Source organism: Otolemur garnettii, unplaced genomic scaffold (genome assembly GCF_000181295.1).
Source record: "Otolemur garnettii isolate 467f Iridium unplaced genomic scaffold, OtoGar3 scaffold00020, whole genome shotgun sequence".
Lineage (NCBI taxonomy): Eukaryota > Metazoa > Chordata > Mammalia > Primates > Galagidae > Otolemur > Otolemur garnettii.
In genome coordinates this window covers 25,206,643-25,218,791 of record NW_003852415.1, presented here as the reverse complement: position 1 = coordinate 25,218,791, position 12,149 = coordinate 25,206,643, and the positions used below count along the sequence as shown (strand labels likewise).

Sequence of the window (12,149 nt, the reverse complement as noted above, 5' to 3'; positions counted from 1 at the left end):
ATGGGCACTTAGTAAATATCTATGGAAGGAAGTCAACTAAAGGCAAGAAAAGGAGCACATAGAAGGATGTTAGCCCTTCCCCTTCCATTCTGGACTTTGAGCTGGGGCTGGTCAATGGCTGAAGATTCCTGGTTTCCAGGGGTTCCTGTCAGAGGGCCTTGCTGAGCAGTGGGGTCCCAAAAGCCCAGGAAGGCCTCTGTGGTCCATCGCCTGTTCTGGGCTTCCTGTCTGAATAACAGACGGGTATTCCCAAGGAGAGCAGAAGCTCAAAATACAGGCTGTGGCTGGCTGTGCTTTCAGGCAAGGGAGGGGCTAGATCTGTGGTTCCTTGTGTTTTAAGAAATCTTTAATGCCCCAGGTTATATACTCAACCTCAAAATATTCTGCTCCTTGCTGAGAAAAGGCTGCAGGAAAGGGCAGGGACCTAGCCTGTTTATATGGAAGAGTTACTGCTGGCATGGGAAGCCACTTCTTAAGCCTAAGCCTGTCTCAGGTTACTGAGAGGGAGACACCTGTAAAATATCCTTAAACACCCATCCTTTCTCTATCACCTCTCTAGCTTTCCTTCTCTTTCCCTTCACTGCCTTCCTTCCTGTTTATGCTGCTGGCAGGCCCTGTGTCACAAGGCCACTGGCACCCAGGAGTTCCTGGACTTTTCCCTGCTGGGAGTTCATGATAAAGGGCAATTTCTTATTTCATACTTTGTTATCAGGGTGATGTTTTTGGGTTGTATGTTGGGCAGGAACTTCATGGAGCTGATTTTAATCCAAATAAAGTGTTTAAAATGTTCTGTGAGTGAAAATGTAGAATACTTGGCCTCATTTATTCCTTATTGCAGCATATTGCTGGTCTTTGCAGGTCAGAATTATGAGAGCTTCTAGACACATCGTTGACAAACAATTGGTTCTGGGGATATGAGGTTTAAAGATTAGTGTTACATGGCCTTCCCTCCCAAAATGTCATTAGACTCAAAAGTAATCTTTTGAATATAAGATGTTGATAATTTCAGTAGCAAATAGCACTTGTTGCTGTCTTCAATCTCAATGTCCAGGATAAATGAGTAGGTCAAAAAAATAATCCATGAGCATGTGCAGATAATCTAAGAGTTTGGAGGCTGCTCCGAGGGAGCTTTTTATATAAACTGGGGGCCTGTTCTTTCCTCTGGGAGTTCATGCATTAAGTAAATGTTCTAGGAGGCAGTGTCAGGTGTTAGGTACAGTGTGCTAACCACTGGAGACACAGAGATTAACTGGGAGCTCCTGGCCCTCAGCTCTGACAGGCAGGGAGGCAGGTGCACAGATAACATAACTAGGCTGGAGAGAGTGAGGATGGGATCTGGAAGTGCACAGAAGGGCTGGATGAGTGCAGCTTCTTGGAGAATCCAGGCCTCAGCTGAGTTTCCCTGGCATACCAGATGTACAAGGTAGTCCCAGGCAAGAGGGAACTGGACAGTGCCTGGTATAGCAGGTAAGTGGCAGTTTCTGAGGCTAAAGGGAAATGTGGGCATCCTCCTAATTTGGCCTTGCTCAGGAACTTAGATTACACTCTGAAGGAGTCAGAGTTTTTTTTTTTTTTTTTGAGACAGAGCCTCAAGCTGTCCCCCTGGGTAGAGTGCCGTGGCATTACAGCTCACAGCAACCTCCAACTCCTGGGCTCAAGCGAGTCTCCTGCCTCAGCCTCCCAAGTAGCTGGGACCACAGGCGCCCGCCACAGCACCTGGCCATTTTTTGGTTGCAGCCATCATTGTTGTTTGGCGGGCCTGGGCTGGGGATTCGAACCCGCCACCTTAGGTGTACATGGCTGGCGCCTTAGCCGGTTGAGCTATAGGCGCCGAGCCAGGAGTCAGAGTTTTAACAGGAGAGTGGCATTGTACAATTAGTAATGCAGGAAGGACAGTACTGGATTCTGAGACCAGGTTCAAAAATTGTAAGGTTTTTGCAAGTGACATGCTAGGCAAGAAAGAATAAGGAGTGTAGCCATGCAGAGGAATGAGGAAGAAATAATCCAAAAGTTGTTTAGAAGATAAAATGCTGACCAGTTGAGATGTGCTGAGACCATGGCCTTGGCTGACCCCCACTGAAAGGGTATAGTTAGAGGATTTTCTTTGTTATGGGTTTAGAAACTTGTACATTACCACAGCAGAAAGAGAGGGAATAAGAAACAACTAAGTTATTTTATTTTGCTTTTGCTTGACTGAAAGTTTTAATTTTTTTAAATTTCAGAGTAAAATATGTACATAATTCAGAAATAGAGCTTTTCTTTCCCCCCGATTATCCAGTGGAAAACCCACTTTGGTTTCTTAATGGCCAAATATTAGGTAAAGATAATACTTGGCAAATAAATGAGAGTTCTCCAGACATCCTGCTTCCTCCAGATCACCAGTGAGTAGAAACAAGGCTGTCTGAAGGGCTGAGGGGCCATGGGGCACTGCCTGTGGGAGGTAGAACATGTGTAGTCACTGCCAAAGGGGGGTCTCAAAGGCCTCACTTGTAATAAGTGATTATGTTTGGTTGAGACCAACATGTGATAATCTGCCCAGTATACTTTTCTAACAGTAATTCCTTCAATTCAGGTAAGTAACTTTCTGTAAGAATCTCTGGTATAATTAGAATTAAATTTTCAAGCAGTCCTTTGCTCAGTTTTATAAAGCATGTAGGTGTATACTTTTAAGTACCTTTGGATAGCTTTTATCCTCTAATTGCCAGAGAGGACTTCATGATTAAGTGACACATAGACATGTCTGCTCCATTGTTACATCATTCCTTTCTCCCCGGCCAGATCACCACTGGGTACAACCTGGAGGATGACCGTTGTGAGTGTGTTGCTCTGCAGGACTTTCGGGCTGGAGAACAGGTGGGTTTCATGCAATATCTTACAGGATGTGGGTTGGCAACTATGCATGGAAGTAATATTGTGTTGGTAATTTTAAAAAGGTATTTAACTTTGAAAGAAGAATTTGGGATTCATATTTAGGATTGTTTGTTTTCTGGAACATTTCTTAAAACCTAAAGCTATAATACACATGTTACGCTTGGAATTGTTCTTTGGGTCCACAAAGTAAACAATTTAAATGCAGTTATTTGCACATTCAGCCAGATATTTGTAATACCTTTATGTGGAAATAAACTTTGTGTTATGATACCTAAATAATTTTTTTAAATTTCATAAACCACATTGCTTTAATTTTTCTGTTGATTGGAACTTTCCTTGTAAAGAGGCAGTATTTAAATAGGGCAGTTATTTAAGTGTCCAAACCATAAGGGAATCAGGAATCATAAGATCAGTTACACTTACCCTTTAATCTGTGATTTTTTTTTAAATCTAATGATTTGGGTAGGAGCAGGGTTAAGCCTTTCAGTAATACGCCTCTATACATAGCTGCATTCTATCTATTGGTCTTATAGCAAAGCAGATGTTACAAAACAGAGCAGATGTAGTCTGTTAACATTACAGTTGAGACAAATTGAAAAGTATTATTCTAACAAAGTACTTACTGATCTGTTATTTCTTCAGAAAAGTTCCTATATCATCCTGCTAGGTTCAGAATTAATTGCCACAGAATCTAGACATAATTTTTGGTAGACATTGCTTTAAAACAGGGGTGTCCAACCTATGGTTCACAGGCCAGGCCGTATGCTGATTTTTGTGAGGACTTTTTTTGCTTATCTCTAGTGTTGGATATCATGAAAAGTATACATGGACCTTTTTTTCCAGTTAATTGGCTTTCGTTAGTTTTTACGTATTTAATGTGCAGCCCAGGACAACTCTTTTTCCATTGTGCAGCAGAGGGGGAAAAAGGTTGGACACCCCTGCTTTAAAAGCAAAAATTCCTATATTAAAAGGAGAGGAAGAACATGGTGAATTTTAAAGTGTAGTCTTAAAGAAAGTAATAAATAAAATAATAAATAGCTTGCTGTCCCTTGGAAAACAAAGAGGATTATGAGAGAGGCCCAGTGACCCCAGAGATCTTGGGATCTTGGTGTACTAGTGAAAGCCTTGGTAAGTACTTTCCTTTGTGGCCTTCTGTCTGCCACCTGGTAGTGGAAGTGGGTTCTCAGCCTCAGTGCATCTCAAGACAGTTTGGGAAGTTGGGAACATTGCACACTTTCACCCTATGCCAAATAGGTGCATAGTTACTTTAAGTTATTTTGTCTCATTAATGTAATGTAGCATTAAATGTATGAGAACTAATCCTTTCCCCCTGCTCTGTTTTGAGAATGTATGTTAAGTTTGTTTTATGTCCCTTTTTTTTTTCTTTACTGCAACTCAGATTTACATTTTTTATGGCACTCGGTCAAATGCAGAGTTTGTGATCCACAGTGGCTTTTTCTTTGACAATAACTCACACGACAGAGTGAAAATAAAGCTTGGAGTGAGTAAAAGTGACAGGCTCTACGCCATGAAGGCTGAGGTCTTGGCTCGAGCTGGCATCCCTACGTACGTAGAAAAACTTGAAATATTTCCAGTTGCATAGTGTTTAATTGGTGTGTTAATAAAACTTCTCTACAGTAGTTTGTCTTAATCCTTTTATCCCTACTACACAGCAAATTTAAACCGTGGTGATGCTTGGTGATTTACCAGCATTTTCAGATAAACAGAACTGTGGCACTGGGAACATTCACAGCCAGTTTGAGGGGATATGGCCTGAAATCCTCATTAAGTTAAATAAGCACTTTGGTGTCATTAATGTCTTTCACCTTGAAAGGTTAATGACCTCGATCAATTTGTTTCATTTAATTCTTTGCCACCATTAGTTTCTGTAATGAAGTCATGATTCTCAATGATTTCAGAATTTCTAGTTAAATTCTTTAAGATTTTCTTATATTTGAAGTATAAAATGATAAAGAAGATAGGAATTGTAACTTATTAGTTCTCCAAGGAATGGAAGAACCATTCTTAATGCAAATGGATTATCTGGACTTTTTTTTATTGAGCTTCTCAATATTTTATTAATGATTGAAGTGTGAGCTCAACAAATTATTCATCATTTTTAAGAACCCTAAATATTTTTAATTATTGTGTGTGTTGTGTGTAACCTAAGATTCCTGCTGTTAGTCCATAAGAAAAGCTGGTAGAGCTCCTGCCTGGTGCATTTTGTGAGGACTGAAAGTTGTACCTTCACAGGTCAGATGAGGACCTGGATTGACTCACTCTAGCTCCGTACTCCTTGAGGACAGCCACAAGTCTTGTAGATTTAAGGGATTAAATAGGGGCAAGGGGGTAACTGGCAAAGGGTGACTGATTTTGCTTCCTGCTTCTGTCAGTTCCAGTGTTTTTGCGTTGCACTTTACGGAGCCGCCCATCTCTGCCCAGCTTCTGGCATTTCTCCGGGTATTCTGCATGACCGAAGGTAAACCACATCAGGAAAATTCATGAAAGTGTAAAGCATAAGGATTCAGATTAAAGATGAAATTGTTTAAAACTAAAGTACTTTTGGGAAGCGTTAAGGTGCAGTATTGAAGAGAGAAGGAATTGATCTGTTTTACTCTGGAAATGCTTTATTAAATCCTCAATGTCTTGTCAATATTCATTGGAAACACACAAATACTACTGCATTGGAAGAAAACTTAAAGCAATCTTGGACTAAGTATATCAAAATTCTACATTTGTAGATGGGAGATTTTTTTTTTCTTGAGACAGAGTCTTACTATTTCGCCCTTGGTAGAGTGCTGTGGCATCACAGCTCAGAGCAACCTCGGACTCTTGGGCTTAAGAGATTCTCTTGCCTCAGCCTCCCAAGTAGCTGGGATTACAGGTGCCTACCACAAAGCCCACTATTTTTTTTGTTGAAGTTGTCGTTGTTTAGCTGGCCCAGGCCAGTTTTGAACTCTCCAGCCTTAGTATATGTGGCTGGCCCTGTAACCAGTGTGCTGATAGATGGAAGTTTTTGATATGCTGATTACCTAAGACCAAGGGAGCCTAATTTTACTCATAAGGCACTGATCTCTTTAACTTACTGGAGAAGTTCATAATCAGTTGACCTTGATGTCATGTCATCAGCACTAGCTAGCATGTGTGGATTTTAGGACTTCATTTGCTAATCAATTCTGCATACTAAATTTGAAATTGCCAGCAAGCATTTAATGCCAGGCATCCTGTTATAGTAAATGACATTGCAAACAGAATCTTTGTAGATCACAAAATGTTCTTGGCTACAACCTTGTATTTCAGGCCCAGAAAGAGTTAAATAGTATATGTATTGAGCATTTACTTTTATATTTGCTTAAGACAAGTTATTTGGGTTTTCTTAGATTGAGATTTGACCTCTAGTGGTTATTTATTTTTCATCCTAAAGCCCTAGGTTTCTTTCTTTCTTTTTTTTTTGAGACAGAGCCTTAAGCTGTTGTCCTGGGTAGAGTGCTGTGGCATCAGTTCATAGCAACCTCCAACTCTTGGGCTTAAGCAATTCTCTTGCCTCAGCCTCCCAAGTAGCTGGGACTATAGACACCCGCCATAATGCCCGGCTATTTTTTTAGTTGTAGTTGTCATTGTTGTTTGGCAGGCCCAGGCTGGATTCGAACCTGCTAGCTCAGGTTGTGTGTGGCTGGTGCCTTAGCTGCTTAAGCTACAGGTGCCAAGCCCTAGGTTTCATTTTTAATTGTGTGTGTGTTTGTGTGTTGGGGGGGGGTGATAATGTTATAATTGTATACTACCTTAAATGCTGTACAGAACAGATTGAGTAGGAACGAGTGAATGATCTAGTGAGTAAACAGTTGAGTAAGTGTTCCCCTGGAAGGATGCTGCGTTAAATACTAGGGAGAGGGCAGTTTGGCCAGAGCAGGCAGTTGTAGTCTGTGGCGAGAACACTGCTGTGCCCTGCTGTCTCTGCTCCCAGTCTTCATGTCTGGATCCAGGGAGCCGTGTTGCTTAAGTCTGAGGCTTGATAGTCCTCAGGAGGTAGAAGAAACTTAGTCCTAGAACATGGAGAGTCTACTTAGGTATCAACTACAGAACTTGGACAAAGTGAGATAAGGTAATTGTTCCTTATAAGCGACCATATTGCTATAGATTTACCGGCATTCAGGTAGAAGCTTTTGGTGATTTGGTACTTTGGTAATGGTTTATCAATTCAGTTTAATGATCAAGTTAAGGCTTAACTGTGAGCTTTTTTTCCATCGTTAGATAGATACAAAGAGAGCTGAGGGTGATGGTATTCTTAAAATTTGTGGAACACTCACTATGTGCCAGTCATGATGCTAAATATGCTGCATACTTAATTTTAATCTCATCAGCATTGAGATATAAGTATTCCCATTTTACTGACATAGGAACTCCTGTCCAAAAGGAGCATAGGTAACTTGGCCAAGGTGACTCAGCTAACAAATGATGACCCTGATTTAAAACCCATCTCTGTTAACATAATCCATGGAAGGAATTCCTAGCACACTACAGGTCTGGAGGTAACAGCATTTGAATTAGACCCTAGGGTACTGTTAAAGTTTGGGCTTGATGGAGGAGGAGCAGGAGAAGGGGGTGGTTAAGAGGACATTCCTAGCAGAGGGAGGAGCTTGGGAAGGAGCCAGCGTGAGGGGTGGGGCGCTGAGCTCTGCTCTGTCTAGGTAATCAGACAGACACAGGGCAGCATGGGCCTGACAGGGATGGGGTGACTGAGGCACAGGGAATAACATCAGTGATCTGTTTGTGGGAAGGAAGCATGTCTGTGTTTCAGGCAGGTCACTTTGCTACATCGTCTTACTCCCTTTTTTCAGGTTTTATGTCTCCAGGAATGTGAAATGAGTTCAGTTTCACAGTTATAAAATGGTAGAGAGAAAACTTTGCTTCTCATCCCTTTAGATTTCATCATTGCAGAGTAAAAATTGGGCAGATTTAGGAAAGAAATAGTAACCTTAGTGTCGGGGACTTCTGAAAAGGAATTTTAATCACTCAAGGAGCTTTAAAAAAAAATCAGAAAACAAAAAAGTTGACTGCTTTATTCAAAGGATATAAAATAATCAAAAACCTACCCTGAATTTTATCGTGATATTTACTAACAGTCAAATATAACTTGAAAGACTTCTTTTTTGAAGTCTTTTGGATAACTTCTGTTTCCTTTAAAAAGCTACCCGTTTGATTCTCCTTAGTTTCTCGTTAGCCATAGAAGACAATTTGTCATATCAAGACAATGGACGTATTCTTTGAATTACTCTAACTAATACTATAAAAGTTTGGTTTGCTGGCAGCAGCAGTTCTTCAATTTGAATTGTAAATAGTGACAGCTGTGGGGCATTTTGCTCTGAAAGAGATACTGTCTCATAATGATATAAGAAGCATGGGTATATTTCTTGAGCATGAATAGGATCGACATGATTTGGTCTTTTGGAGATAATGTGCCAGGAGACAAAATACTCAGAGCAGTTGCTTGAATTCTTTCCTCTTCTTAAGTACATTTGGAGGTAATTGAGATATTCTTCATTTGTATTTATTTGTAATTCCTACTTAAATTCCTGATAAGTGAAAGTTATGACCATGTTTTTCATTAACTAAGGTATTTATCATCCATTTTCTTGTTTCAGTTTGGAGCTTACTTGTAAGATGAGATAAATAGCTTAGTCAGGTCAACTACTGGAATAAGTACTGATCAGATTTAAGTTTATAAAGATCATAGGATTGTTGTAACTCTTGTTTATTTTCGGTATTTATATTGTTCTGCTAAATGTCTTTGACCCAGTTGGCATGACTGAACCATCATGGCTAGTGAAAAAGGTATTGTCAAAACAAGGGTTACATGGCCCTAGATTGTCTTTAAAAAGAAGCTTGTGAAACTGTCCAAAGGCTCTCAATGTCCCTCATAAAAACAATGAAAAATAGAGTGCTATGCCAAAGCTTAATCTCAGTTCCAAATAAAGAAATATTTGGAATTGAGCCTTTTTACCTTTTTTCCTCCCCTGCAACTTAGCTGTATCCCTACTTTGGAGTCTATAAATCACCTGGCTGATTGATCAGGGAGGGTTTTTAACTATGTGAGGAGGACATTGTTGGAAAAGATATTTTCTAAGGTGGATTGCTTGTTAAAAGAAGTAGCATGGCTTTTTCCTTCTGACAAATTTCTGTTTGTATTTCTTGTAGAAGAATTAAAAGAACATTTGCTAGGAGACAATGCTATTGATAGAATCTTCACGTTGGGCAACTCTGAATTTCCTGTTAGCTGGGACAATGAAGTCAAACTTTGGACATTTCTGGAAGATAGAGCCTCACTTCTTTTGAAAACATATAAAACAACTATAGAGGTAATTAGACTGAATAAATGAAAATGTGCACTTTGTTGTATTTTTAAAGATGTTTAATGAGAGATTTCCTCTGAATGTAAATGTAATTCTTCAGGAAAATAAATTGTATATTTGACATTTTTCATTCAATGTACTATTATTTTTCTATTTAACATGTTTACACTTAACAAAGGCATCATATTTAGGCATTGTTTATTAGAAGATACATTTTTGAAAACTGCTTAATACCTTTTATGATTTCTAATTTATATGATTCCAGAAATATGAGTTTTCATCTGTGCTTCCAGTCTGTCTTTCATGCTTTTATGTCATTTACCCAATTGCTGCCCTGGGGCTACGGCAGTGCACTAAACAGGGTGATTTTAAAAATAAGTAAAGTTCTTTGTCAGATGGGTAGCACTATTTGACTCAGGTTCTTCTTTCTTGTTTTATAACAGTTTTATTGAGGTATAATTTACGTACAATAAAATTCACACTTCTGAAGGGTACATTTGGATGTGTCTAGTCATGCAGCGGCCTTGCCCAGGCTGCTTGCCATCACCTAAAAACTTCCTCATGCCCCCATCCCAGCCACAGCATACTTGCCTGCTGTCTTTATAGTTTTGCTGATTTTGACTTTTTTTAAATTCTTTTTTACTATTTCAGATTAAAATGAGGGTACAAATGATTAGGTTACATTTTTTGTGTGTTTGTTAGGTAAACTCCAAGTTGTAGTTGAGCCCTTCACCTAGGAGGTATGTCAGGTACCTGTTAGGTGAAAGCACACCAATCCTCCTCCCTCTCCTCTCCCTCTCTCCCGTACTTGAATTTAATTGTGTTTTTCTCTTATGTGGGCATGATTTTGACTTCTTATAATTAATTTTTGTTTTCCAGGAAGATAAATTTGTCTTGAAAAACCATGACCTTTCTGTTCGTGCAACAATGGCCATCAAATTGCGCTTAGGTGAAAAAGAGATTTTGGAAAAAGCAGTAAAGAGTGCAGCTGTCAACCGGGAATACTACCGCAAACAGATGGAGGAAAAGGCTCCACTTCCCAAATATGAAGAGAGTAACCTTGGACTATTGGAGAGCAGTGTGGGGGACTCGAGGCTCCCCCTAGTCTTGAGAAACCTGGAGGAGGAGGCTGGAGTGCAAGAAGCCTTGAACATCAAAGAGGCCATCAGCAAGGCAGAGGCTACAGAGAACGGGCTGGTAAATGGTGAGAACTGTATCCCCAATGGGACCAGATCTGAAAATGAAGATTTAAATCAAGAAGAAAATAAAAGAGCAGTTGAAGACGCCAAAGGATCTTCTTCAGACAGCACTGATGAAGTTAAAAAGTAGCTCTGAGATGAAGCTCGAGCTGGTGGGAAATTCAGTTTAGTATAAGTTTATGGACAGTCCATTTACATCGCTGTTTCCTTGTTAACATTTTTCTTTCTGCAGAGAGGAAAATATGTTTTTGCTGCTTTACATAAAAATGATTTTTTTTTAAGTTATTTAAAAAATCTAGCTTCCCATTTTGATTAAGATTGCCATCTTACTTCTGGGGAAAACAAACTAGTTAAGAAGCAACCACAACAAAGGGGGAAGAGGTGCCTTTGGAAGATTTTGCAGACCCATTGTGGGCAAATGTATTTTCATCCTGGGGAAGAATTCAGTTCCTCTATCAGCTGTGCTTTTGTGGGCCTGTCATCTTGACAACCAGAATTAAAGCTTGCTCTGCCTCCTGCCAATAAGAGTTGGTGGTGGGACTCTGGGTATTTAGCATGAAGGTGGAGAAATTGCACAGCAGAAAACAGGATTGAAGTTGGGAAACTTTAGAGTCTGGGCAAAATCTTTGGTTTTTCTCCTTAAAAAGTAATACCCCGGTACCAAAAGAAAAGGTAAGGTGGCAACCTTGTTTTTAATAGTTTTAAATGTTGATGATAATCCTAATTATATAAATCTATATACACACATATATATATCTAGTGATTTCTAAACATTTGTTTACCTTTTGTGTTTTGTTTTACTGTATTAAGAACTTGTCTTTTCTCCTTGAATCAAAGTAGGCCATGCATCATCCTCCTAATTTTAAATGTTGGCTCTGATTTTGAAGTGGTGCATTTGATTTCCAGCATTGGTAATAGAGAGTTTGCAAACACACAGCGGCCCACAGCTTTACGTGGTGGTGTTCAAAGTGAGGCAGCTCCCTGGCTTTTCTGGTTTTCACAACAAGCTAGAGATTTTCAAAGCTACACTTTTGAGTAAAAACCCTTATTAAAAGGAAAACATGATTAATATTTTTGTCTATTACTTTTTTTGGAGTGGGACATGCCCTTTGAGTCTAGCTTTTATGTAAACCATATTACTTACTCCCCAAGCATTGTTTGAACCCTGACCTGTGCTGTGAGCTTTGCTTACCTTGGGGTACAGAAAGGAAAGAGAAAGTTGGGTGAGAGAGCCAGCCGGGGAACCTGCAGGCCTGCTGTGAGGCCCTCCATCCACCTGCCCATGAAGGCAGCGGGAACTTGGGAGAAGGAGTGCTTAGGTTTTAGGGAAAAGTAAAAGGTTGGAACAGTTTCCTGAGATGTGAAGGGGAACTGTCTCTGGAAAGTGATTGGCAGTCTTCCTTAACCACAGATTTTCACATTATCTCTGATATCCTAACTATTAAGTACATTGCTTATTTAGAAAATTCTGTGTGATTATTCACCCAACTAGTTTGCTAATGCTGCTCCAATATAGGTGATTTGAAGGGTGCTTTTGGAGTTTTTCCTTGGAGAAGACACAGCTCTGCAGAGAAATTGCGTAATTTTCTCCCAATGGGTTAGATGAAGAGCTCTTGCAGACATTGCCTTGAATTTCTCAGCAGGTTGGGTTTACCTGCTGCACTGGACGTTAGTGACAAGCTTCTCTACATGAGGTTGGGAACATTTATTGTTATTGGCATCTGTAGCT

General features: G+C 39.9%; 1 protein-coding gene across 1 annotated transcript in view; it reads left to right on the top strand.

Annotated features, from left to right (window-relative positions):
- SETD3 (SET domain containing 3) overlaps positions 1-11,491 on the top strand; it is a 90,713-nt gene extending 79,222 nt beyond the window's left edge. The window contains exons 9-13 of the mRNA XM_003787031.3: positions 2,779-2,853; positions 4,271-4,437; positions 5,265-5,350; positions 9,067-9,227; positions 10,101-11,491. Of these exons, the coding sequence (XP_003787079.1) occupies positions 2,779-2,853; positions 4,271-4,437; positions 5,265-5,350; positions 9,067-9,227; positions 10,101-10,550 (939 nt within the window). The 3' untranslated portion in view covers positions 10,551-11,491. The remainder of the gene's footprint in view (positions 1-2,778; positions 2,854-4,270; positions 4,438-5,264; positions 5,351-9,066; positions 9,228-10,100) is intronic.
- The last annotated feature ends 658 nt before the right edge of the window (positions 11,492-12,149 follow it).